This window comes from Acomys russatus, chromosome 17, assembly GCF_903995435.1.
Source record: "Acomys russatus chromosome 17, mAcoRus1.1, whole genome shotgun sequence".
Taxonomy (NCBI): Eukaryota; Metazoa; Chordata; class Mammalia; order Rodentia; family Muridae; genus Acomys; species Acomys russatus.
In genome coordinates this window covers 2990851-3017211 of record NC_067153.1, presented here as the reverse complement: position 1 = coordinate 3017211, position 26361 = coordinate 2990851, and the positions used below count along the sequence as shown (strand labels likewise).

The 26361-nt window shown below is 42.3% G+C and overlaps 1 protein-coding gene across 1 annotated transcript in view; it reads right to left on the bottom strand.

The window, feature by feature from the left end:
• Vps13b (vacuolar protein sorting 13 homolog B) overlaps positions 1-26361 on the bottom strand; it is a 551580-nt gene that overhangs the window by 43339 nt on the left and 481880 nt on the right. Inside the window, exons 44-51 of the mRNA XM_051159473.1 lie at positions 13971-14126; positions 7026-7289; positions 6471-6554; positions 6118-6293; positions 5470-5640; positions 4530-4731; positions 3432-3620; positions 1189-1335 (exon numbers count right to left, since the gene is read on the bottom strand). Of these exons, the coding sequence (XP_051015430.1) occupies positions 1189-1335; positions 3432-3620; positions 4530-4731; positions 5470-5640; positions 6118-6293; positions 6471-6554; positions 7026-7289; positions 13971-14126 (1389 nt within the window). The remainder of the gene's footprint in view (positions 1-1188; positions 1336-3431; positions 3621-4529; positions 4732-5469; positions 5641-6117; positions 6294-6470; positions 6555-7025; positions 7290-13970; positions 14127-26361) is intronic.

The window sequence follows — 26361 nt, the reverse complement described above, 5'->3', positions numbered from 1 at the left end:
TGTTTATTTAGTGTGTGTGCGCGCACATATGCATATCTGGAGGTTGGAGAACACCTTGCTAGGGTTGGTTCTACAGAACAGACTCCGGCTGTTAGGCTTAGCCGCAGGCACCCTGAACCCCTGAGCCACCTCTGCACATCAAGCCTCTGATTTTTAGACCTAAAAAGAAAACCCTCTCCCCGTAGAAAAGGGGCTGGAGAGATAGCCCAGAGGTTAAGGGCACTGGCTGCTCTTCCAAAGGTCCTGAGTTCAATTCCCAGCAACCACACGGTGGCTCATAACCATCTATAATGAGATCTGGTGCCCTTTTCTGGTGTGCAGGCACCAATGCAGACAGAACACGGCATACATAATACATGTTTAAAAAAAAAATCTCCTACTGTCCCATAGCCTTCCAGAATGGCTAGAGACCACTATATCTCAAAAAAGGCCCTATATGCCCAGGGCAGGGTCAGTGTTGGAAAGGGGACACTGCTCAGCTGCAGGGAGGAATCAGGCCTCCGCGGCTCTCTTGGAGGTGGTGCCAAATCAGTGAAGCACTTGACATTCTATTGTTCAGACATTTTTATAAATACACAATGCACTGTAAGGTAAAAGGAAGCCACTCACCCTATCTGATCATTTGAAAATAACTCCCAGGAGCTGAAAGGGACACCTGTGAGCAGAGGCTAAAGTGAAGGGTGACCATCACCTACTCACAGCTCACCAGCACAAAGGCGCGTGCCACACTGTGTGAAATATGGATGCTCTTGTTAAGTGCACAAAGAACCATGCCAAAAGTCCTGAATATTCTTGGACATGTTTTCTGCACACGTTGCCACTTAAGATGCTAAGAAAATAAACCGGCTTAAGGATCACTCAGGGCCATCGCTCAGTTCAGGCACCAGCCTTCACGTTTGCTATCACACAACCCAGGAGCCACTGCGCTGCTAGTGGGCTCTGCAGAGCCCGCCCCAGGACCAGGCTGCTGAGGACAGCTGGGTCAGCACTCTGCAGGCTGTTACAGCCAGCATTTTTGCTCACTTGTCTCCTGGCAACTTAAATTTGCCATCTATGGTTTTAAATCCAGCACAAATAAAATTCCTATATTCAGTGTTAGCATTTTCTTTGCCCCAAGCTAAAAAAAAAGGTTGAGTCTGTTTATAGTGAAGTGATAGAATCAGAAAACACATGTTAAGGATTGCTTACCTCCTTTCCAGAATAGGGGTTGGAGACAGACAACTGTGGCTTATAAAATATTTGATATGGTGTATTATTGATTATTGTAGTCTTATCTTCAATCTGAATAACCTGTATGCCATGCTGTACCATGGAGGAGATGCAGAACTGGCACAGCTGTGGGATAAATTGGAAAGACACAATTTCTACATCACAAACATACACACGAAGACTTCTTGACTGTTTTTTTTTTCCAACACAGTCTTTACTATTGCCCACGCCACCTCTGATTTCTAAATCCCGATGCCTCTGTATCTCTCAATGCTGGGATTCCAGGTGTGTGCCACTACATCTGGCCTGAACTATTCTCTTTTAAATTAGTTAATCTTATTTTATGTGCATTGGTGTTCTGCCTGCATATGTCTGTATGAGGGTGCCAGGTCCCCTGGAACTGGAGTTACAGACAGTTGTGAGCTGCCATGTGGGTGCTGGGAATTGAACCTGGGTCCTCTGGAAGAACAATTAGTGTTCTCAACTGTGAACCATCTCTCCAGCTCCATGGCCTCAACTATGTATGTGGATTTTCCTAGGACAGTGTCAATTTTACCCCCTTTTTGGGGGAATACTTAATAGCACTCCTTTTTGGTCTAAAAAATGTGTTAGCCAACTAAGGGGCCAGTATTTAAAATAGAGCCCTTTAGCAAACCAATTCCTGCTGCCACTATCATGTAGTGACAAAGAAATGACTTGCTTTCAGATTATTTCACAAATTATTAAAACAGCATTTATAAAACTCTTATATGTAAATAAATACCATGTTTCATTCCACAGGCTCCTACCCAACATCCCTCTTCCTCAGGTTCACTCTCTAGCAGCGACCTTACACAAAAGATGGCGATGAAGGAAAACACACTGACCCTCATGTAACACTACATTGTACTTCTGACATGTTTTAAGTATTTAATACATATTAAACATCTAATTCCTCATAAGGTAATGAGAATGAAGGCACAGCATGAGCCTCCCTGTGGCCGGCTACTGCATGGTGCCGTCACACAGACTCTCTGATGTGAGTCTGTATTACTCAGCTAACTGGTTTGCAGAGGTTTTAGGCTTATGCTGAAAAGCACCCAGCACTTGTATCTTACCAAGTATGTTCTTGGTGTCCATAGGTCTAAAAGCATGGGGCAGACCTAACCCTGCCACCTGTAACTCCTCCACGATCCCCTCTTCAGATTAACGCATCTCTCAGCCCTCATTTGAGAAGCTTGTATTTGCAGATGTTGGTTAACACAGAGACACCACTGGCCAAGGTGCAGAGACCACATAACGCTTAGCCATGCACGGGCGGTGTCTACTGTGTCACCTCCCAAGGCTCAGGGGCGTGGTTAGAGTATAAGAGCCAGAGGCAGTGCACAAAACAGAGAAACAGTCATTAGACACCGCAGGACAGCCACGCTCACACATGAGCTCACAACAGCACACGGACATCTGTGGAAGTCCAAGCCAGACCAGATCCCAGGATGAGATGGGAGCTGGTTGTGGAATCCCATCCCTAGCAGTAGAACTTTGTCAGTTATTAGCTGCTGGGAGAGAAGGAGCGATCTGAAAGAGTGAAGCCCCCTCCCATCTCCCACGAGCCGCTCTGAAGCCACACATCAAATGATATTTGGGCAGCACAAATTGATCTTGATTTATTTTTAAGGACACAAACTTGGGTGGGTACAGAAGGGGGTGAATCTGGGAAGAATTGGGGGAGGGGGTGGATACGATCAAAGCACAGTATATGAAATTCTCAAGGAACTAATAGATTTTTTTCAATCATGCACTGCAGACTATAGTTACTTCTTATAACATTAATTCCATAAGAGAACTGGAAAAGTCCTCTCGCTTTTGGTCAGCATGGCCTTCCCAGCTAGATAACTATTCCTGCAGCCTTGGGCCTTTCATTCATGCTCATGGTGCTAGGCACCCGGCTTCTTGTTTTGAAGAAGGAGGTCAAATACAGTCTGTGAATATTTGGGAATAAGTCAACAGTTATTATAGATCAAATAACTGGTAAGTATTCAGAATGGAACAGTTACTGGATAAATTTTGTAACCCAGGTTTTATCACTTGTAAAGAGAAAAAAAAATCCACTGTAAATCCGAGGTCTATGAAATTAAGAAAACAAGTATTTCACTGTTATAAATTATTTAGAATAAGTAACACCAGAAAGGAGGAGGCAGACATACTTGAAAACACCTCAGGGGACCACACCACACGGGCCTTACCTTCTGATGTCCTGGGAAAGCACCAAGTCTAATTTCAGCATCAATAGATGCTTCTTCATCCAGTGTCACCACCTCGCCATTACCACCATCTTTCCATTTAGGAGATGTCAGATTATGGACCAGTTTAATTGCTACTGACTTGTGCACAGTGTTTGTATTTGCCCAGTAAATTCCAATTTGAAAAGCTTCCTGGAAAAACAATGCCTCAATTCTTAACTCTTCTGTATCTTCAGGATTTAAAGAAATATTACACAACAGAACTACTAAGGTGACCAAACAGTGCCCCTGTGCTTTTTTTTTTTTTTTAAAATAACAACAACATGTATTTTATTTTGGTTCCCAATATTTTTTGATTCACAATGAAATTCAAGTTCATAGACGATGGAGGAACCAAACCCAAGCTGTGCCTATCCCATAATTCCAGAGACCTATGAATTGAGCAGTTTCATCTCATCTGACATCAGAGTCCATATAGGCTAACATTCCAACTCCATAAGGAAACAGCATCTCATTACTTCAAGAAAAAGGAAAAAAGCAATTGAGTAAAGATGTTTACAAACTGGGACGCTAAAAGAAGACTCTGAAATTGTTCTCTACTGGGAAAATATTTTAAAAGATTTTTATTATAAGTTTATATTTCTTCTTGAATGATAAAGTCAGTTCTCTGGTGTCAGCATGTGATGCCTTTCTGTGATTATTGATTCTGTAGTTAGGGTTTTATACCGTGTGGCACTAGTGATTCTATGGTGTTATAACCAACAGGTGGCATTAACAGTTATGGACACCAAGGAAAAGGGGTGATGCCAGGTGGTGGCTCATATTTGTACAGCCTGTGTGCCTGTCAAGTGTCTTTCATACGATGGGAGTGTAATTAGTATGTGCTATGAGATGTAATGATAACTCAGCCAAGAGTTGTACTGCTGAGGAAAAGCACATCTGAAAAATGTTTACATATCAAAGAACATTCCATACCCTTTATGTAAGCGCCAACCAGGTCAGTTTTCCATAAGTAATTCACCCTGTTAAGCTGTAAGTATAACCTCAGAATAAAATCTAGTCCCTGAGAGAAGAGAATATGCTATTTTTAAGTCATACTACCTGAAAATTAGGAGGAATGATAATTTTGCCAGCGGGAACCTGTAGAACAATCTTCTCTCCCTCAAACAGCCAGAGGTCCCACTTGGACTGATTGATAAGCAGGGCCCAGGGTAGCAGTTCTATCAACAGGGTTCTCACATATGGTTTCCAGACTGACAGCTTCACCCGCATCGGGCTATCCCACTGACTCAGCTGTTCGTTCCTGTTCCAAATAACACATCCAAGTGACTCACTGAAATATGATGAGTTCAGGATTTATGAAGTATGCTTAAGCATTCCAGACACACAATGCTCCCGCAGAGTACTGTTGTGCACCAGACTCACCCAGTGTTGCATTTGCCAGCAGGAGAATGCAGCTTTTCATGTAATGATGCTTTGCCTTATGAGTAAAAATATCCATAAAGCTAAACCAAACTGGATGACACCAGACTCTGATGCACGCGAATGCTCTGCTCCACGGCATTGCCTGCATCTAGCATAATGCTCTGCTCCACGGCATTGCCTGCATCTAGCATAGTGGTTAATCAAGCTATAAATTTGCCAGGACTGAGTACATATGAGCCTCCCAGCACAACACCCCTCGGGGTGCGTTGAAGATGTCTCAAGAGAGGACTACTTCTGAATGTAAACAGCACCATCCAGTTGGTTGGGGCTGAAAGGGAATAAAGGTAAAAGAGAGAGAGCTAAGAGCAAAGCCATTCTCCTCCTGCATTCTGGCTGCCATGATGGCAACTGCTCTGCTCTCTGATACAATGCCCTCCTATCACAATGGACTGAAAACTCTGAAACTGTGAGGCAAAATAAGCCTTCCCTCCTGCAAGGTGTTTTACTCAGGCATCTCGTCACAGTAACAACAAATCTGAATGAAAAGCTAGTATTTGTTGTGGGTGGTTTTTCCTACATTTAGAAGTACACGTAGGAAGTTAATGAATGAGCTTACCTGTCAGCGTCTTTCTTGTTGTAAGGCCAAATGGGTTCATGGGACTTTTCTGGCCCATAGAATTCATCAAGCATCTCATTAGCTGTGCCTGCAGGTTGAATCTTAGTGGTTATTTGCTTAATGAGGGCTGTTGATATGGGCACAGCACAATCTGAAGGATCATATTCCTCTCTAGGAAATGAAAAGAAAAAACATTAACAGATTTTTTAGGTGATCTATAATTTACTAGAAAAAAAAATCCAACTCCAAATGTAGTTAGATTGCTACTGTTTTGCAGGACACCCTCCCTCTTTGTGTGTGTGTACGAGCTGCAGATTTATGACATACTTTTTAGATGATCTGGGCCCTGGATTTTTCTCCCACCGGCGCATGCTTGGGTGAAATCTCTAATTATCCCTTCTCGGCAGAAACGTGTCAATAAAATCTAAATTAAATAATACTTATATGGTTCCATTTGGTTATTTCTAAGCTTAATGAAAAAGGCCAAATTCTCTCTCAGGCCATGGATGAGACTAAGAAGGAGGCAGGGTGGCTTTACAGTAACAGTCTCTCACACCAGAACACAGGTGAGAATGCATCCATGCACCCACAAGAGTTCAAGGCTACTTTTCAGCCAAAGTTCTTTGGAAAATCCCACTTTGCTCATACCGTGCTTGAAATGTGAGGTGGTGTGCAAGGTCAGGTTCTACATTCTGCAGTGGATTTTCCTGCCCTTTTCCTGGAATAATCTGTGTTTCACTCAAACCCAGACTTCTTTTTTCCAAATGTATGATAATAGGGTCTGGAAGATGACTTCTCATGATAAAAAGAGGGCTGAACACGATCTATAAAAATAAAAGAACAGAACAACTTTCATATTTGCTTTGTTGCAGTATTCCAGCTGTTTGTTGTTGAAACAAATGTGTAATAAGTCTCTTCCCTGGGTCATTCTGACCGCATTTATTTGAGAATAGGAGAGGTCAGTGTTGTACAGCATATTTCAGGGTTGGGAGAGTACTCACCATTCGTTGTTGAACTTGAGAGTTGGGTTCCAAAGTCAAAACTGTGCACCATACATAAATAATAGAACTGTTTGAAGCAGGCACCTGCACATGGGAAACAGACTGATAATTAAGCAAAACAAGACAGAGTATCAGCTTAGATGACAAAAGACATTTACAGTTATAGGAAAAAAGCCACTAAAAGAGCAGACTGTATAACCGAACAGACAGAAGGCAGTGAGTGAGAAAAACACGAAGGAGTCCACACACTGACAGTGGCGTGAGATGCACTGGAAGGACAAAGGCACCCAGTGCGCCAAGGGATAAAACCGATGGCGGTGAAGATTCAGACAGAGATAGAAAAACAGATCGCCCCTCAACCTCAGGTTATCAGACTGTCAAGATATGTCACAGTGGCATCTGGGAAGGGCTGAGGTAGAGGCCTGCTGCCCGAGGCACCAGCCAGTCTTTCTGTGCTTTTCCAGATTTAATTTTATTAAAAAGCAAGGGCTACATCACACTGAGAACATTCTGTTTTTTAACACACACTCTTCTAAACGTCAGGGCCTCTCATACCTGGATGACAGTGCTGTATTCAGAGGCTTTGGGTTCCAGGCACACGTCTCTTGACCAGTCTTCGTCTCCTTTGGCCCTCACACACAGCTCTGTCAGCTCACTGTTTTCTAATATGTATGAAGGCAACTTCTGTTTGGCTGTGAGGCAATCAAAGTGCTCTCGAACTACAGCTTGTCCATCTTGACCAATGTAATGCTGAACAACTTTCAGCTCTATGCTCTGAGACAAATAACTACAGATGATCTGTCTTCCACAGATGATAATCTATACAAATACACAAAGGATTCATCAGTTTGGATGTCATTAACCAGAAATATCTATTCATTCAGGAGATACACTGATGCTCATTACAAATGAAGTCAAAGTTTAGTAGAACAGGGAAAGGGGGCTTTAAAGAAGAAATGACTTTTGTTCTGATCATACAGAGTTGATGGTATTTATCAAGGAGACACATAGGCATGGAACCCCTGAACAGCTGGAAGCAGTGAGGTGTTTGAGAGAGATGACTGAACTCAAGACTTGTGAACTAGAAGCTGTGAAAATGTGTTAGTGCATAGCTTACTCACTCAGCAGCCAGGGTGGAAGCTGACTTCAGAGTGAGAAGCCAGGGAGAAGGGCTGGAGAAGGGTGACAGAACATAAAGTGGAATCTGTAGGAAGTACTTTTGTCATGTCTTGAGAGGTGACTGGCCAGGAAGTGGTGCTTAGCCCTGACAGCTGAAACAGAAGCTGAGAAGCATGGGAAGTGAAGCAAGCACTGGGCTCTGGTAACGTGAGAGGAGCTGCCATCCATGTGCTCCCTGAGGCTGCTTTCCAAGACCTCATCTTATCTGCTAGGAGATCTTGGTGGAAACTAATACAAATGAGCTCTGATCGAAATACAGAATTATAGTTTGCTTTTCTCCACTGTAGAACTATACAACTTTAAAAATAAACACATAGATGTTTCCATTAAACCCATGGATTATTTAATTTTGCAGCCAGCTAAGAATATAGGCCATAAGAGGTAGTAAGAAATATTTCTTGACTTGATTGAAATTGGAAAAGAAAGATATTACAAAATTTATTCTTACATAGTTAATATTTTTAGAAAGAAAATCCTTCTGTGATAGGAATATTCACCATGACTAAGGAAAGCAGGACTTTATTCTTTGTGTAGTAGTAGAGATTGAACCCTGGGCTTTACACATCCCAGACCTGTGCACTGTCACTGAGCTATAACCTCAGAACCTAATATAATACTTTTACAAACTATATTGGTTATTTGTGATATTTTTTAGATTATAACATAATACCAGTAACTAATACATTTATTATTATTATTATTATTAATTATAGGTCTAAGCATATAATAATGTATCAACTTGACTGGACCATGGACTGGCCAGATATTTAATCAAATGTTACTTATTCTGGACATTTCTAGATGACATTACCATGTGAACAACAGACTATCCTTCTTTCAGTGTAACAGCAGCGTCCAGTTAATGTGAATAGCGCTGAGTATGAGGGTGTGTATTTTGCTGACTGCACAGGGACACTGATCTTTTCTAGCTATTTCACTCAAATGGAAATGCTTGCTAGCTTTGAGCATCTCTGACAGGCTGGAGAACTGCAGGGTCAGAACTGTACACTGACTCTTCAACTTGTTGACTACAGTTCTGTTTGGGACTTAGGTAATGAGAACTGATTTATAATCAATCAACCAACCAATCATTCTCCCATACTATTTATTGGCTTTGTTTTGCTAGAGAACTCTAATTCAATATAAATCATTTTTATAAACTAACCATTTAACTCTCTCTCTGTCCCTGTCTCTGTCTCTCTTTTGGTTTTTCAAGACAAGGTTTCTCTATGTAGCCCTGGCTGTCCTGGAATTCTCTCTGTAGACCAGGCTAGCCTCAAAACCACTCCATCAGCCTCTGCCTCCTGAGTGCTGGGATTAAAGGCGAGCGCCGCCACCACCTGGCTGACCATTGAAATCTTATAAAGTACGTAGTGACTAGCATGATTCTCCTCGACAAGATGAGAACAAACACAGGCATGCAGACATCGAGTAGCTTGCCAGGTGGCTCCCACAGAGTCTGCCCCATAGTCTATATTGAAGATAACTCTAATAAGGGGGTGTCTTAGAAAACTAATACCTACTCATCAATTTAGATTTGACAAGAATGAAAATAACAGAAACTTGACAAGCATTCATCTCAATATCTTGTGTTTTTATCCCTTGCTGTTACACACGTTGAGTTGGTTTAGGTATCAAAGATTAGCCAGGAGCCTTCCTCGACCCTCAGCTGCACTGCAGGTGGTATAAGGTGATCCTGTTCCCCTGATCCAATGCCTAGGGTGAACACAGAATTGTGTTTTTAATATGAAGATTTCCTCAATGGTAATGGAGACAATCCTCCTGTATCTGCCATGAAGTCTGATAAGAGTATTTGCTGAGCTTCTGTAGCCACCTTGAGATTGATTAGAATATCAAACAGGAAGAAGCAGGGAATGAGATACAGCACTGAGACCCTGAATTAACTAACACTGGCTTGCCTTCTTTCTTCCGATGAGGGACAAAATGTAAACAGGCTCTACCTTATCACATTGTTATGAAGAATAAAAAGCATGATTTATAACATCAAGGTATAAGTAACCTTGACAGTCGATATAGTTCGTATGACATTCATAGCACACTGTGACCATGATTTCAATGCACCACTATTTACAGAAATAAACATATGTGCTAAAAAATATTTGCTCTAAAACTTTTGTGTATAACTATGTGAGTGTAGCTGTGCATCTGCCATGTGTGCAGGCGGAGGCCAGAGGAGGGTGTGGATCCCCTGGAGCGGGAGGTGAAGTCGTTGCAGTGGGTGCAGGGGACCACACGCAGGTCATCTGGAGGACTGTCTTTAACTTGGCAGGACATGTCCTCAGGTGCTGAGTCATCTCTCCAGCCCCACAGATAACTACATTTGAGTGAATTACTATCTTGGCAGAACAAACCTCCTAGAATGAGAGACCAAAGATTAAACAACCTTCCGGTAGTACCTTGCATTATTTGAGTATTAGGATTTTATTCTTCAAATCTTATTTATTTGGGGCTGGAGAGATGGCTCAGAGGTTAAGAGCACTGTCTGTTCTTCGAGAGGTCCTGAGTTCAATTCCCAGCAACCACATGGTGGCTCACAACCATCTATAATGACATTCTGGCCTGAAGGCAGAATAGTGTATAAATAAGTAAATAAATCTTAAAAATTTTAAAATTTATTTGATTGATGTGGATGCAAGTGCCTGCATGCATTTGTGGATCACATGTATGCGGTAACCTTTGACGCTAGAGGGCTTTGGATCCCCTGAAACTGAAGTTATTAAGCACTTTTAGGTACTGGGACATCTCTCAAACCCCTGGCATTTTCTTAAACATTTACTTCACAATTATCTGGTTCAATTTTGTTAGGAGCACATCTGTAAGACCAGCTGCTCTTCACTGTTACATTCCCTCTAGATACACTAGCCATTATAATCTTTTAGAACTAAGCTTTCACAAAAACAAACCATAAAACTCAACCCTGAGTCCTAAATTAGTGGGCACGCTTTTCTTTAACATATGCTAGGGATTACCAGGCACTCGTGGTAGTAAGTCTTACGATGCCTAGCAGCACCTAGTTCTAAATAAACAGTCGAAACCCCCAAGGCAGCATCTAACTGGCCTGTTCTAATACACCCAGGCCTGGCAGTGTGTGCGCATGAAGCTTCCTTCACAACCTCTGCAGCCAGGAGATCTAGGGGAGAATTTGGCTCTCTCACAGAAACCACAGCATCTTTGTAACCATCTGGGACTCACTTCTGTTAAAGACAAAGATCCTCTTGGTGGGTTTTATAGTTTCACTTTAAAGTAAAAAGCCTGTTAAATAGGCTTTCAAATTTGATAAAAGGGAAAATCCTTAAAAATGGCCAGGAAGGGAAGACTACTTGGATAAAGGAAAATCCAAAATGGCCCGCACTGGAAGGGAGCTCTTTCAGGGACCTGGGCTCAGGGAGCTCTGTCTGCTTTCCTCCAAACTGGCCAACCTGCAGTGCCTTTAGTTAGCACACTATGATTACCATTTCAAGATTAATTTATCACCTGAAGACAGCTACTTAATTTTTTTAAAATGTAGGGTTTCTCTTTAATACACGTTTCCAGGTTTCCCACTAATTCCTCTCTTTTCCCAAAGCCACAAAGATGCGTACCGAAGATTACTACATATGATTTCACTTAGCAGGTTTCAGAGCTCCTCTTAGGTCAGTGCCAAGAAGAACAGTGATACGGAAGAGTAACTCCAGAGTGCCAGATGCACTGGAAAGCGATATCTTAACTGTGATTGAAAGTGTATGTACAGAGACGCATGGGCACATGCATCTGTTAGACTGGTAGGAGACTCCTCAGTGAAGAGGCAGAAAACATGGTAGCAAATGAGAGCACATGAATAGGTGCACAATACACAAAGATCTGGGAACTGTGTGATGGCCAGTTTCTACTCAGTCGGGAGAAAATACATAAAGATGGCAGGCCAAGCACCAAAGTTATAGAGAGTTCTGGCCACCTCGCCACTGTCAGGGGCATACCGATGTGTCTACAGCTCACCCGGGGCCTGCATCCCATGAGCCTCAGTCGTTAGGCACTGCTGTTTATTGCAGACTTCCAAATCTGGGTGGGAGAGAAGGAAAGAGGCCAAAACAAGGAGGCAAAGCTCCCCGAAGTTTGCTTACTTTCTTCTTAACCCCATCAATTGAAAATATCCTGTATTTTGGATGTCCCACAACACCACCAGATCTGAACACTAAATTGTCATGGCTACAGAAATGAAATGAAATCTACTTTAATTTTTTCCCCCAATATTGCTTATGTGTATGAATGGGAAGCACAGAGGACTTTTTATTTTATTTTATTTTATTTTATTTTTTATTTTTTTGGTGTATTGTTGCAACCTGGGACTTAGGAGACTCTCCCTGTCCACGTGGAAATGATTTATTTTTCTTATTTACTTATTTTAAATATACTTTTAGTCAAAATGTAATTATACCATTCCCCCTGTTCTTCCTTCCTTAGCTCCTCCCATGTCCTGACTCTCAAGCTGGTAGCATCTTTTTCTTTATTATGTACATGCATATATGCAAATATGTTAGTATAGCCTGCCCAGCATGGTTTCGGTGCTTCTGCTTTCTACTGTCTTTAAGGTGCTGTATACAGAGGCAGCCTGCAGAGTCCTCACAGTAGGTTGTGCATGGTTGTGTATGTATGGCTCAGAGTTATGGGGAACAGCAAAAGCTTGGTAGAATGGTAAAAGACTTTGTTTCCAGTTTCAGCGGACAGAGATCAACAGCAGAAAGGGCTACCCGGCGTGAGGGGACAGGTGTCTGCTCCACGGTAGTCAGGCCAAAGCTGAGTGGCCATTGCTCCGACTTGCTGGTGCTTGGGAAGTGGATGCGGCATGCCTGAATGTGCGCGTGCGACGGAGTCAGCAGATGAGTGCACGCTGACCGTAGCAGGGTGCAACCACAGAAGAGCCCTCTCCTTCACACCAGCAGGCGGGCCCTCTCATAAGCCCTTCCGGAAGACTCATTTGTTTCATGTTTGTCTTTGTCTACTTGGTGGTGATTGGAGGGCCCTGTCTTAATCCAAATTCTACATGTTTTCCAAGGGCTTGACGAGGCATCATCTTTTCAATGAGGCTTCTAAATTCCCCTCACACTTACTTCCAGTGGTACCCAGGCCAGGATTTACATACGTTTGCAACTTGAGGACACAGATTGTGTCCCACTCTCCATCTCTGGCATTTTATCCCATTCTTCTGTAGACAGCGCTCTGAGGAATGGCAGGTTAGTTAGCCGGGACACCTCTTCCCCACTTCCCTGTCTCCCTCTGCTGTAAGCTCTTTCCACTGCGGCTGTCCACAGTAATGAGAAATCCAGATCCCTGATTAGGTACAGACCAGGGATGCTCACTAGGCCCTCGCCTCCCTCTTGCCAGTTGCTGTCGGGCCTGTTTCCTGAGAAGAGCCCCCGCTGCTCCATCACACGGGCGCCCCTTTCCCAGGAGACGGGCTGTACCCATCTCATCCTCGGCTCACACCAGCTCGGGTTTGCCTGTTGCCATCCAGATGCAGACGTATATGCTAAACCCTTATGATAAATGCAGTTGTGTGTGTGGTGAGGCCAGTTTTCAGATTTTAATACTTCCTTTTTTCCTTTTCTACTTTTGTCATATGCTCCATGCTTGAAAAACATCTTTTAGAAACCACATTTTCACATCTTAAGAACACACAAAAAAGTGTCAGATACTTTTTTCTCTTTGCAGTCTTAGAACTTCAAAAACAGCCAAAAGGAAGTTTTATAAAATACGTAAAAATATGTGCTGAGAGCTGAGGTTTTATATGCCAAGAGTTAGACTGCAGTGGGTTTTACTGCAGTTAATATTAACTCTCAGGAAAGGAAGAGCATGCTGGGGCGCAGGCTCGGTCTGTCACAGGAGAGCAACACTTTCACACACATTACTCTTGTGCACATGGGCATGAGAAGCAACCCTTGGTTATCCGCTGGTGGATTCTCCAAGAGTCTCTCCTCCTCTCGGCTTCTGTTCCTTCTCAGGAAAGGCCTTTGGCTGTTTCACAGCTCATTAGCACCTCTACCAGAAGGCAGGTGGTGACAGGGAGAAAAGGTGGAACTCAGATCAGTAAACTTTACTGCTCGTTAGCAACTCTTGTAAAGATGAGGGACAAAGGGTTTGGAGGCACCATCAGCACCATCAGCACCAGCATCATCAGCAGTTAAGTGTTCATGTGCATGGTGTCAGGAGGCAGATGCACAGGACCACTGCTACATCTTCCATCTTACCTCTTTACATTTAAGAGTCATGACAATTACACAAAGACTCAGGGGGTGTCTGGGGTCGTGAATACAGGGAAACTACCTGCTTTTGCACTCCGCCAAGTGGCCGAACTTTGATGACGAGTGAAGCGCTGCGACCCTTGTACTGAATCGCTCTAATAAAGGTGCCGGCATGATCCACGCTGAAGGGCTCTGACCAGCGCCAGTTGCCCCAGCCTTCAATACAGATGTGTAACAGCTGGAAAGAAAAACAACCATCATCATAATGCCAAACATGCCAACAAAAATCTAGTCCTAAAATGAAAGTCCATTGCTGGAAAACCTCTCTACTTGTAATCTCTAGCATGTGTTTTCTTTCTAACCTGCATTATTCATCTACTTCCAGCTTATTTCACCAGGCTAAGAATAGCAAATATGCCGCAGTCAATGTTGTTTTCCAGATCACATTTTAAAATAATGGTTCTATGAAATGGCAAAAGGTCTGTTGAACATTTGAGGAAGAAAAAGGCCATTTCATTCATTTGGAGGACAAAAGGTTTAAATGTGAGATCAAAGAACACTAGTCTTGGCTGACAGCAGATTCAGCTGGATTGTAGCACTATTTCTGACTACATTACCAGTCTTTATTTTTTTTTTTTCATTTGATAAAACATAAAACAGAAGATGCAGTTCCGTTAATACACCTTTTATGAGATTACAGCATTAAATCAGAAATACCTTCAGCATTTTGATATGAGATAAATGCCTTTGGCTCTTTTATTTTTTTGCATTATATGCTTACTGTAACTTTTACCAACTGGATCCTGGGTGCATAGTTTCACTTACTGTTGACAGGAACTGAACTTCTTCTATGAGTCATTCAAATATTACTAATTTGGCTATTAACCACCAACTTAACCTACAAAAATCAGTTTAACTACAAGTAGTTTAAACATGTAATAATTAGTACTTCTTTATAAAATATGTAACGAGTGCGTGACATGCTTAGTAAGTATAAGGACGCTGATAAGGACCTGATCATATTATATTATTTAGCAGACCTAACTGAAGGGGAGACTCATGAGACACTCCCAGCTACAGACTGAGTGAAATGGAATACACCCACGGAGCTATAGAGCTATGAAAGGTGCCCTAAATGGACACACAGTAGTATCATCAAAATGAAAGTGTTGATGGAAGTAGTTTCTCTCTCTTTCTCTAATTTTAGCTTTAGGAATTTTCAGTTTGAAAATTTCCCAAGGTCACTAGTCCTTACAAGATGTATTTGATGGGTGACTACAGCAGCACTTTCTTTGAGAATATCTGCATGTCTTTCCTAAACCCCCCTAACACCCCCCTGCTTTCATTATGCCTTTCTTCCTCCACAGCATGGCTGCCGAGCCTAGGAAACAATGAGGCCACCAGCTAGATGACTTCTCAAAAAGAGGACTGGTGGCAAAGACACAAAGTGCAAAAACCCAGGGCAGCAAGTGCCTTAGGGAAAATAGGATCTCACCTACATACACTCGACTATAGAAAAGTACCGGAGTATCTGCTGTGTAAGTAGTAGCCACAGAAGGAGGGGGGGAGGGGGGAGGGGGAGGGAGAGGGAGAGGGAGGGGGAGGGAGGGGAGGGGGAGGGGGAAGCAATAGCAGTAGTGTTTGGAACCATTTCTTTTTCTTTCTTTTTTTTCTTTTCTTTTCTTTTTCTTTTTAATAAAGTTCAGGCCCACACAAAGCTAAAAGGAAACAAGAAGTAGTTTTCTTTGGACAGACTAATAGCTGGAAATGACAGAAAAAAATTTAAAAAAGGAGGAAAGTTACTTAAGGTCAAACACAGCTAGATTTCCTGAACATGCCATAAGATTGTAATGACAGTTTTAATATATAGAATGTGATTTTAATGGACGATGTACACATTTGCATATGAGCTCAGTTTAATTAAAGCCAACCCCCGCCCCTGCACACAATTCTTATTGATTAGGTACCACCAAGGGATATGCTGTTAGGTTTTCCATGGCAGTTATTTGTTTTCAAAATGTTGGCATAGATATTTTCTTGAATTATTAAAATTCAGATACATTTGGATTCGGTTCACACAGAAAGTTACGTGAAGAAAACACGGCACTCCTCCTCGTGTCTGGAGTGCTTTGGGCCACTGTTGAGAACTAAATACCCATCACTGGCAATTGATGCCTACAATTCACTAGGAAAGCTATGACAGTCTTAGGAGAGAAATCCGCGAGAAGGAAATCAGAAGGCCCAGAGCGCGGCAGGTCTGCCTACGGCGCAGTCACTAGGCCTGGGAATCTTTGGCACTAGTTGGCCACAGATGACAGTGATCAGATGTCCCACAGGCCGGGGGTGGAGAGGCATCTTCTTCTTGTACACAGTGACTAAAGTTTCCTCTTAAGAATTAATACTCCTATCTGGATCTTAATTTCTAGAGAAGAATACAAAATATGGCACAAAAAATATGAGACTGATGTTAGACTACCTAATTTCAATGGAGTGCCTCTGCCAAACATCGAGCTGTCTTTATCCTGTAGCCTTGTGAAGAAGGTAACGCTGAGGCACTGTGGGAGAGATGAGGCAGCCGTATGCTCTCGGAGCCACTGAGAGTGGACTGTCCTCGAGGGAGAATGCCGAAGAGCGTAGGAACCACACGGCTCCCATGATGAAGAGGGCTTCTTGAACCACCAAGGCTCAGTGTGGGCAGAACTTCTACTGGCAAAGAACACAGTTCATTCCACACCAAAGGGACAAGGTGAGGTTATAAGCAGCTGCCACACAAAGGTCATAGTGTCAGCTGGCTGAAGAAAAGTCAGGCGGGAAGCAGACAGGAAGCCTAGATGGTAGCTGGCACTGGGTTAGGAAGCTAAGGCGTTTGTCATCTCTTCAGGGGTGGGTGGGTAGCCTACAGCCCGTCCACACAGAGATGGTGTTAACAGGGGAGGAAGTGGTATGTGGGGGCCGAAACTGCACGTCAGGAGGACAGGCAGCATGGCGGGAGGACAGCAGGGGCCTGATCCGTTCTGCCCACGGCTTTCTTATGTTGCCCTGTCATCTGGGGTTCTCCTTTGACGTCCTTTCTTTGGACAGTGTCCTCTCCTGACTACTCACTTCCACTAGCACCTTCCCACCAACCCAGACTTTTCATTATTTTCTGGGCTAGTTAGCTAGTGCTAACCAAGTGGAAAAGTTAGCCAGGAGCACTCTTGGAACTTTTAAAGTGACAACTCAAAGGCAGCAGCAAGGCGAGGGGCAGCGGCACAGCTGTCGGGGTCCCGCGGGACAGCACACCCCGGGCTGTGCCGCCAGCCAGACGAAATGTGTAATTTTACTACTGACGACTTCAGATGGGAGTATATACAGCTTTCAGTTCATTTTTTTTTTTTTTCTGTGCAAAATAAAACAGAATTAGTGGTTGGGGAGTTAGAGATTGAGGACCACCCACAGACATGTCTCAAGAGAGAATCCCAGAACTGATGTATTCAGGCAGAAAGAAAAATAAGACGAAGTCTAGGAAAGCAGAGCGCACTTAGAAAGGGGAAAGGACAGATAAGCGAATGCTGCACACTACGTTTAAAATCGACACAATGAAGGTGTCAAATGCTTTTTTGTGAACTAATACATTTGTTATTCACTCGAAAACCGTTGTAAAGAATTTTATACCTTAAAATTTAAATAAGTGACGTTTGCTCTTGTGTTTTAAAATGTACTCTATGGTTATGTACAATGTTTTAAAAACCTAAAAATTCAAACAACTCGAAAGCTTTTCTAATTCACTGAAGTCATTATAGAAATTTTAAAAGAGGGTAAAATGGTCAGATGTAATTGAAGTGAAAAAAGCAGCTGCATATTTTTTGATATGTATTAAACCTATAAGTTCTGGACATATTAATATATCAAGTTTATATATCATTTATTTGTTAAACTTTTAAACTCATTAGTATAAAATTTTAGTCCATAGAGGCATTTAATAAATGTATTGCATAAACGAATCAAGATTAATGAGATTAACAAAGATTAATGAGATTGAACAAGAATAACCAAACTTAAATTCTTACAAATTTTATTAGAGACATTTACAAATGAAATAAGAATTAAATTATATCAAATCACAACATTAAAAAAAACTTGCCTCTTTTGAATGTTCTTTAAAAACAGGAGCTATATCTCATGTGGATAAAGATGTTAAATTACAAATCAATGTACTCTCTAAGGGCCAAAATCCAGACATTGAGATACTGATAGTAAAACATCAAATAGGACAGGATCTGGGGGAGGAGAAACTATGATCAAAATATTTGTATGAAAAAATTAATAAAATATGGAAAAAAGTCAAGCAAACAAAAAGTGATAAGATAGGTAAACATCATGAATGAAAATTAAGATATTTTTTTAAAAAGTCTTACTTATACAAAATATTATCTGGAAAACAAAGTTCCCCTACACACTTGCCATGTCTGATTACGTGGAAATGCATGTATAACACTGGGACGTTTCCACAGTAGTGGGAGAAGGCATGTCACAAACTGTGACTTCTCAAGGAAACTCAACTTAAGGATGCTCAGGTTAGCTAAAATTACAATAAGAACCATGCAGAAATAATTCTACATAATGGCTTGATAGCATCATGACTAAATACTGAACATTTCTGGACCATACGGAGCCTTTCGCATTTGTAGAATAATTTGTCATAAAAAGAATGATTAGGTAGAAACAGAGTTGGATGGTTTTTAGTTTAGAACTTGGACTCTCTGGTGTAGTTTACTGTGGCAGGAACAAGAAAGGCAGAGGCTGGCTTCTAAAGCGACGTTCCAGGTGACCAGAACCATGGGATATGGGCTGCAGATGCTTCATGTCTCAGTGTGAAGTGCTTGTAAGTCCCCTCAAGGCTGTCTGAGCTCAAAGGTCACCAATGCTCTGCAGTCAGTCTAGAACAACTTATACAGTGCTGGGTGGGATGGAGATTTTAGCTAGAAAATATTCCTTGTATGAAAATCTGTTTTAGGTATTTATTGAATCACCAGCTCTATATAAGAATTTATCTTAATGTCATATAAAAATATAGGCAAAGAATGTTTTTATAAGTGTGTCCGGTGATTTATCTAGATGCATTTTTGTTCCAGCACAGTTTACAATGAAAATAAGCAGTACTAGAAAGTCACTAAAAATAAAATATAGAAAAGTTACTAACACCTTCTGTGCATTAGACCGTTACTATATGTATGAATATATATGTATATATTTATATTACGCTGCTTATCTGCTGTCCTATTTGTTCTTTAAAACAAATTTATAAGTCAGATACTCCCCCACCCCCTGCACTTTCACAGAAAATGTCCCACGAAGCAATAAAAACTTAGAATACAACAGTCCAAGCGATTTCTTCAGGGAGGGCCAGAGTTCTGGGAAAGGAAAGATCTTTCCATGTACTAATTCAGAGTCTCTATTATTTTTTAAATTACGTTATTTATCTTGTGTTTTACATGCACGCACATCACATGCATGGAGGTGCCCACAAAGGCCAGAAGAGATGTCACACCCTCTGGAACTAGAACTATAGGTGCTTGTGAGCCGCCTGATGTGTGGGCACCAGGAACTAGACACAGGTCCTCTGCAGGGAGAGTAAGTGCACGCAGCAGAGTAATCTAGGAGATTACTAAAAGACACTAAGAAAACCTTCCCTCTGTCCCTGCTCCTTCCTCCTTCCTGAGGGAGGAGATGAGACATACACTAGCATGTTAGCAGCAGCGGCCTTTGGGCTGTGCAGGCTACGTTTCAGGTTCCTTTACTTCATACGTGTTTTATGTAGTTTACAATTATGGTGTATATTATTTACAACCACGTATAGGTTTTAGTCAGGGTCAGAGCTTTCCTACCCGCACGCTAGGATGGTCACGTGATCTTCAGCATCCCTCCCTTCTGTGCAGCGCCTCTGATGCGGGCTGGCTTGCCAAATTTGCTATCTTTATATTACTGTGTTCCTCAGAGCAGTTTAATATGATTATGTGAAGCTTTGTTAGCATCACAGTTTTTTTTTCCTAGAAATTAAGCAAATATTTTAAGAGCTCTACAGCCAGTGAGCTGTGCCACACATTGGGGTACAGAGAAGAAGGAGACACTTGTCTAAAAATCTTGACAGTAAAGTAGAAAAACAGGAAATAAGGAGATTTATATTGCAGAATTTTATTAAACAGTAAGAAAATATGCTGTAGTGCTCCAGAGGTGTTTTCCTGGGAGAGCAAGAAGTTTGACCAGAGAACATCTTTTCTTAAACAAGTAACGCAAACAATGACAGGCTGAAGTGCAACACAATGACAAGGCTGTTACTGTGACAACTAGAGGCAAGCAGCAGCGAGCAGCCATGTGACCATTAGGGACACAGTGGTTTTTCTGTAGAAAACTGATGTCTACAAAGCACACAGGCTGCATTAAAGAAAGATGTCATGGAAGTAGTGAGCAATGGCTTCAAACTAATATTTTTGCCACCGTGGTTTAGAAAGTTAATTTTATGCTGTCAAGTCTTTAGTTTCCCTTCCTCTATTAGTTCTGCTCAGTCTCTAAATGGAGCCTCTGACTGTCACTCCCGGAAAGGAAGCATCATCCTGGAGTAGAAGCCATTGTTTTAGGAAGGCAAGGCCTACTTTGGGCAGTCAAGGGGGATGTGTATACAGCTGGAGGTGTGGAGAGCTGAGGCTAGCAAGAGGACCTGGTAAAGACTGCGAGAGTCAGAGCTTTCCCCTGGAAAGCATCAATCAGTACACACACGAGACGGAATCCTGGAAGACAAAATAGCTGAACCAATGAAAGTGCTTGGTTGAAGGACAAATGTTACCCACATATCCTTCTGATACTCATCAAAAAGTTCAGTCAGTGCACTGTGCCATTTTATCTCAAGTTTATAATGGCTATTTGAATTTCCAGAAGTAAGTCACGATGTCCAATACCACACTTTTCTACCAAGCCTTCTGGAATAATCACTGTTTTAACATATTTGTATGTGAAAGTTGTTCATGGACTTTTATGTGCAGGTGCGAGTCTGTTCAGGTGTTGGCTGCTTTAACCATCGGGGTGTTATGGGAGCAGGCAAACAGCAGTAGTACTTCCCACTTAGACACTGCTTTCCAAGCCACAGGCTACCTCATGGCTAGTCTTTCCGTCAAAGATGATCAATTCTAAATATTTGGCATTAGAGGAGACAAAATCAGGGGTCTTTTCTTAGCAAAAATGTTGCTCATTTATTAAAATTATCATTAGTGGCATTTCAAATATTTCAATTATGAAACTGGCTATAAATATATACAACTTATGAAAGTATGCTGTTGGCATAACTCACTTATAATTGGACACTAGCCCAAAAGGGAGGTCCAATGAAAGTCTTCACTTACCAGGAGATCAGGATAGATGCGGGGACTTCCTACTGGGACTCTAGGTGAGGGAAATATGGGAGAATGGGGAAATAGAAGGATCCAGAGGGTTACACAAACCCCCAAGAAAAACATCATGACGGGCGGATATGAACCCAGGGGGGTCTGCTCAACCTACTGCACCAACCAAGGACAACACATGCAATAAACATTGAACCCCTATTCAGGTTTAGCCAATGGACAGGACATTGTCCACAGTTATATGGAGATCGGGCACTGACTCTGACACGGACTCTGACATGCCCCATATTTGACCACTTCCCCTTGGTGGGGAGGCCTGGTGGCACTCGGAGAAAGGATGAGCAGGCTACCAGGGTGAGACTTGATAGGCTGTGACCATACGGTGGGGGAGGAGGTCCCCTTCTGTCACAGACCTAAGGGAGAGGAATAGGGTGAAAGAGGGAGGGAGGGAGGAATGGGAGGATACAAGTGAGAGGATAAAATTTGAGATGCAATCTGAATAATAAATTAAATAAATAATATTAACTTAAAAAATAAAGTCTACTGTGATAGAATTATATGAGAGAGAGAGAGAGAGAGAGAGAGAGAGAGAGGGGTGTGGGCTTTCCCTATGGCTAAGTTACGTGTGACTAAAATAGCAGGAGCTGTGGTAACAGTTAGCTGCTCTATTCTTACTTCAATTCTAGCCTACAGGGTCTACAGCAAAAGCTCAATGAATGTTGATATGTTTGTACATGTGTATGCAGATGAGGATGGTTCATATTTTCCTTTTAATTCATAAATAAAATCATTAAATTTTATTTTAAAAATTCGAACTTATTTTGAGATAGTGCCTTTTAAAAAATGATTTATTTATTTATTATGTATACAGTGATCTGTCTGCATATATGCTTGCACACCAGTAGAGGGCACCAGATCTCATTTTAGACGGTTGTGAGCCACCATGTGGGTGCTGGGAATTGAACTCAGGACCTCTGGAAGAGCAGCCAGTGCTCTTAACCTCTGAGCCATCTCTCCAGCTCTGATGAAAATTTCTTAACCTTTCGTGGAGCTACACTAACAAACGCTGGTGGTTTTGAGACATGCACAGGACAACAGTTGATGGTTCTCATGAACTTGGTTAAATATAATTCTTTAGAGAAGAGTTTCGAGTATGTGGGATGGAGATGATAAAGGATAATTTAGGAGAGCTGAGAAGCAGAAGGCAAGAAGAGAAACTGAAGGAGCCGTCGGCTAGTCATTCAGATTTGCAATGCACATGCTTGAGTCTGTCAATCAAAACGGGCAGCTTTTGTTTGGTAGTTTAAAAATCCATTATGACTAACTACAAACATAGATGATGGAGAAACCTGCCCAAAGTTAGAATCTAAAATCTCTTTTTAAATTTTTCTCAAATGTAATAGTCACTGTTCAGTAAAATTTAGTTTAATTTAGAGGACATGCGACTACATGTCCTAATAAAAGATTGAGAAGTTTTATGAGATTTTAAATTTATTTTTAGTCATTATGATGATTTGGACAATTAAAACGTTTATCCCTAATTTTTAATAAGAGAAAAAATAAGTCAACAGATGGACAGAAAAGAAATAAAACATTCTTATTTATTTTCATTGAACTAGGTTGTGCTGCCATACTGAGAAAACATTTTTATAAAGGCTAAAGTATCCATGGCAACTGCAGATTCTGAGAGCCGCTCCAGGTTGTGCAGTTGGTTTTCTTTCCCAGTGAGGGAATGTGCTATCTAAGACCTTGTCCTAACTCATTTCATCCCTAAATGTGAGTCAGGCAAATCAAACATGAACTAATGCCTGAAGGGAAGCCCCTGACTCCACAAGAATGGGTTAGTTCACATTTATCTTAAAATCTGCTCTCAGTGTTCTTAAAATTCACTAACTTGGCAAGCCAAGAATTATCATGAGAAATGAAATAAGCTCATAACTCTGAAGTCATCCAACATTCCTGTGTCTGACTCTCACTGGGTTTGGCCATATCTTGGGCATTATTCTGACCTTTAAATAATAAGTTCTCCAATATCCTGGAAATAATTAAAAGCATGGAAATAATTAGAAGGGCCGCAGTGCAACATTGTGCCATTGTCTTTCGGGTAATGTGTTCTCACATAGATTCATGGAAAAGGGTTATGAGTAAAGACAACCACATTGTGTATGCTGAGGCCTTAGTAACGGTCCTATTCAGTATTTCCTACAAGGTAAAAACACCACGCTTCAACAGCGCAGCTGCACAGCCTTTCTCCAAGCACACTGCATTAAAATTCACATTTAAAATTAGCCCTGTGAAGAACCTTTATGTTTAGACACTGAGAACTCACATTTGCAAGGTACTGGATTGTAGAAAGGCATCAAATGCCTTGTAAATAGTTTGGGTAATCTCTAGTTCTATAATTCTTCAAAGCTACATTTCAATATCTAGAATTTACTGCCAAGGGAGAGGCAGAGAGACCATAGTGGTCCGAACAGCCATTCTTCGCTGAGCACCACAGCTAAAGCAGTCCCTAGTCAGCCTTCTCAGTCAGGCTTGTAAAAACCCCAGAAATGGGCCTGGGGCAGGAGAAGTGCCCCTCACAGCCCTGTCAAGGCAATCGCTTGTAAAAGCCTGAGAAGGCTCCAGTGCAGGTGCCTCTTACCAGGAAACGCACAGGGAAAGAAGCTCAGTCTCAAACTCCTGGTCTAATTTAGTGAGGAAGTTCCACCTCGCTAGGTACTGAGTGCTGGACCCCACTTTTAGTGGGGGGACCGCCTCCTTTAGTTCCTCAGGCGACTTTGGAAGGCACCGGAAGGTCCCTCAGAGAAGTGTGACATTCCCGATAAAAGCAAAGATGAGACTATCATCCCCCTCATCTCTTCGATTGCTAATAAAATGAAGAAAGCCACTGATGTAACAGGACAGTGGTTCCAGGTATGCGAATAGATCAATGCTTACACAATATTTGGATTAAAATCCTTGCCAGATGATCTCAAGCAGTGTTTACCTCACTGTTGATTTTTAGCTATCTTGATGTCAGCAACAATAAAAAGAACCTTGTTACTGTCACTGCAGAGCAGGCATAAAATCCTTCCTTCCCAAGTGGAATTGCTAGGTGCCGACAGCTGTGCCCTAAACAGCAACAAAGGTGATATTGTAGATTTCTGGGAAATAATTTCCATGATAGAGAAAAAGACAGCAAGTTTAACTAGTAGTCAGTCTACTTTAAATACACAATACTTAGTAACTGTTCTATGCAGTTTTAGTTTATGATGATTAATAAGAAATTTTACAGACTAAACACAGATTAAGTAAGAGGGCAAGCGTTGGACATGCTTTGGGCTGGAGGTCGGCTCCACTTGAAGGACGTGCCGGGCTCCTTCGGCAGCACGTGCTTTGTGACCGGAACAGCGGGGCTGGCGAGGAGCAGGGCTGTGGCTGAGGAAAATGAGAAGGGAATTTGCTCAAGTGTCAGAGAGCTCAGTAGCACCGTTACCTAGAGTGTCATGGAAGGTAGCCAGGGGCTACTAATAGACTAGGGATCTAGCCAGGGTTTCCAGACAGTGCCGAGGCACCTCCCAGCTTCTCCCTCTCGCTTGAGCTAAAAATCCAGGAGGGATACATATGATTAGTTCTGAAAGTGCCCAGGTTTATCAAATGGAAAACTGACACTAAACAAAGAAATGGCTTCCAGACTAAAATCAGTTTTAGGACATGGCTAGGAAAAGTGGTCTAGAGATGATACACAGTTGCGTGGGCCTCAGGCACACTCAAACTGGCGTCTCACATAACTGTTCCAACGGAGGGGACTCTGAGATGCTTAGGTGCAATGTCCTTTAGCAATGGCAGCACAATCTAGAATTTCAGAAGGGCTTATCCTGAAGAGATTTGTAGGTTTGATTTTCCTAATACAGTGATCCTCAATAAATAAACGAGGGACCCAGAAAGTCGTTTAAAGGATTATAATGTCAGGAATACTGCCACTTTAGACTCAAAGAGAAAGAGTACAAAATAAAAGGTCTGCAGACTTGGAATATTTTATAAGCAGAAAGCAAGCTAAGAGTATGGCAAGGTCTAGACATGGCTTCCATAGTCGGTGATGGCGCGGAAGCGGGAGTCTAAGGCCACCAACGCTGGAGGATTCCTTCCTGATGCAACAGCATGGACTGAGAGTCAAGAACTGCCCAGCGCTTGGCTGCTGGGGTGTCAGGATCTCTCTAGACCAGCAGCCCTGCACGTCTCCTGTCATCCACAGGAGCACTGCAGGCATTCCCCTTAGCCTACAACCTCATGGCAACTGTCCTGTAAGTCGCACTGGGTACCAAAGGTCTTATTCTCTTTGCACTTTTTAGAATTTATTAGCCAGCCACTGCAGCTGATGATCGGCCAAATTCGGGTCTCCAGAGCAGGGGGTCTCAACCTTCCTAGTGCTGAGACCTTTTGATACAGATCCTCATGCTGTGGTGACCCCCAACCACAAAATTATTTTCATTCTACTTGATAATTGTAATTTTGCTACTGCTTTGAATTGTAATCTAAAAATTTTTTTTGAAGATAGAGGTTTGTCAGAGGGGTTACGACCCACTGCTTTAGAGACTGTTGTGCTGCAGTGGTGGACTCTTTCACCTGAACATGCCTGTTCTCTATGTTCACCTGTGCTGCCTAGTTTGTTAGCCTGACAGCAGCTGGACTCCCCTGCGAGCAGGAAACCTCAGTTGACAAAATGCCTCTATAAGACTGACGGGAGGATCCAGCCCATCGTGGATGCTGCTCTTCCAGGGCAGCTGACTCTGTTGAGTTTCAGAGGACAACCCGAGAAGGCAGGAGAAGCCAGTCAGCAGTCACTGTCCCTCTGTGGCTTCTGCTTCAGTTCCCGCCTGCAGAGTCCTGCCCTGGCCTCCAGCTCTGACTGCCCTCAGCTGGAAGCTGTAATAAATCTTCTTCTGCCTAACTTGCTTTTGGCCATGGTGTTTTATCACATCAATGGAACCCCCAATCTGAAAGTTCGTTTAAAAAGGCAGAGGGGGGAAAGGAAAGGAGGCTATGATTATGGAGTGCAGAGCTCTTTGCTAGTACTTTACCCAGTGTGTGTGCGCATGTGTGTGTGTGTGCGTG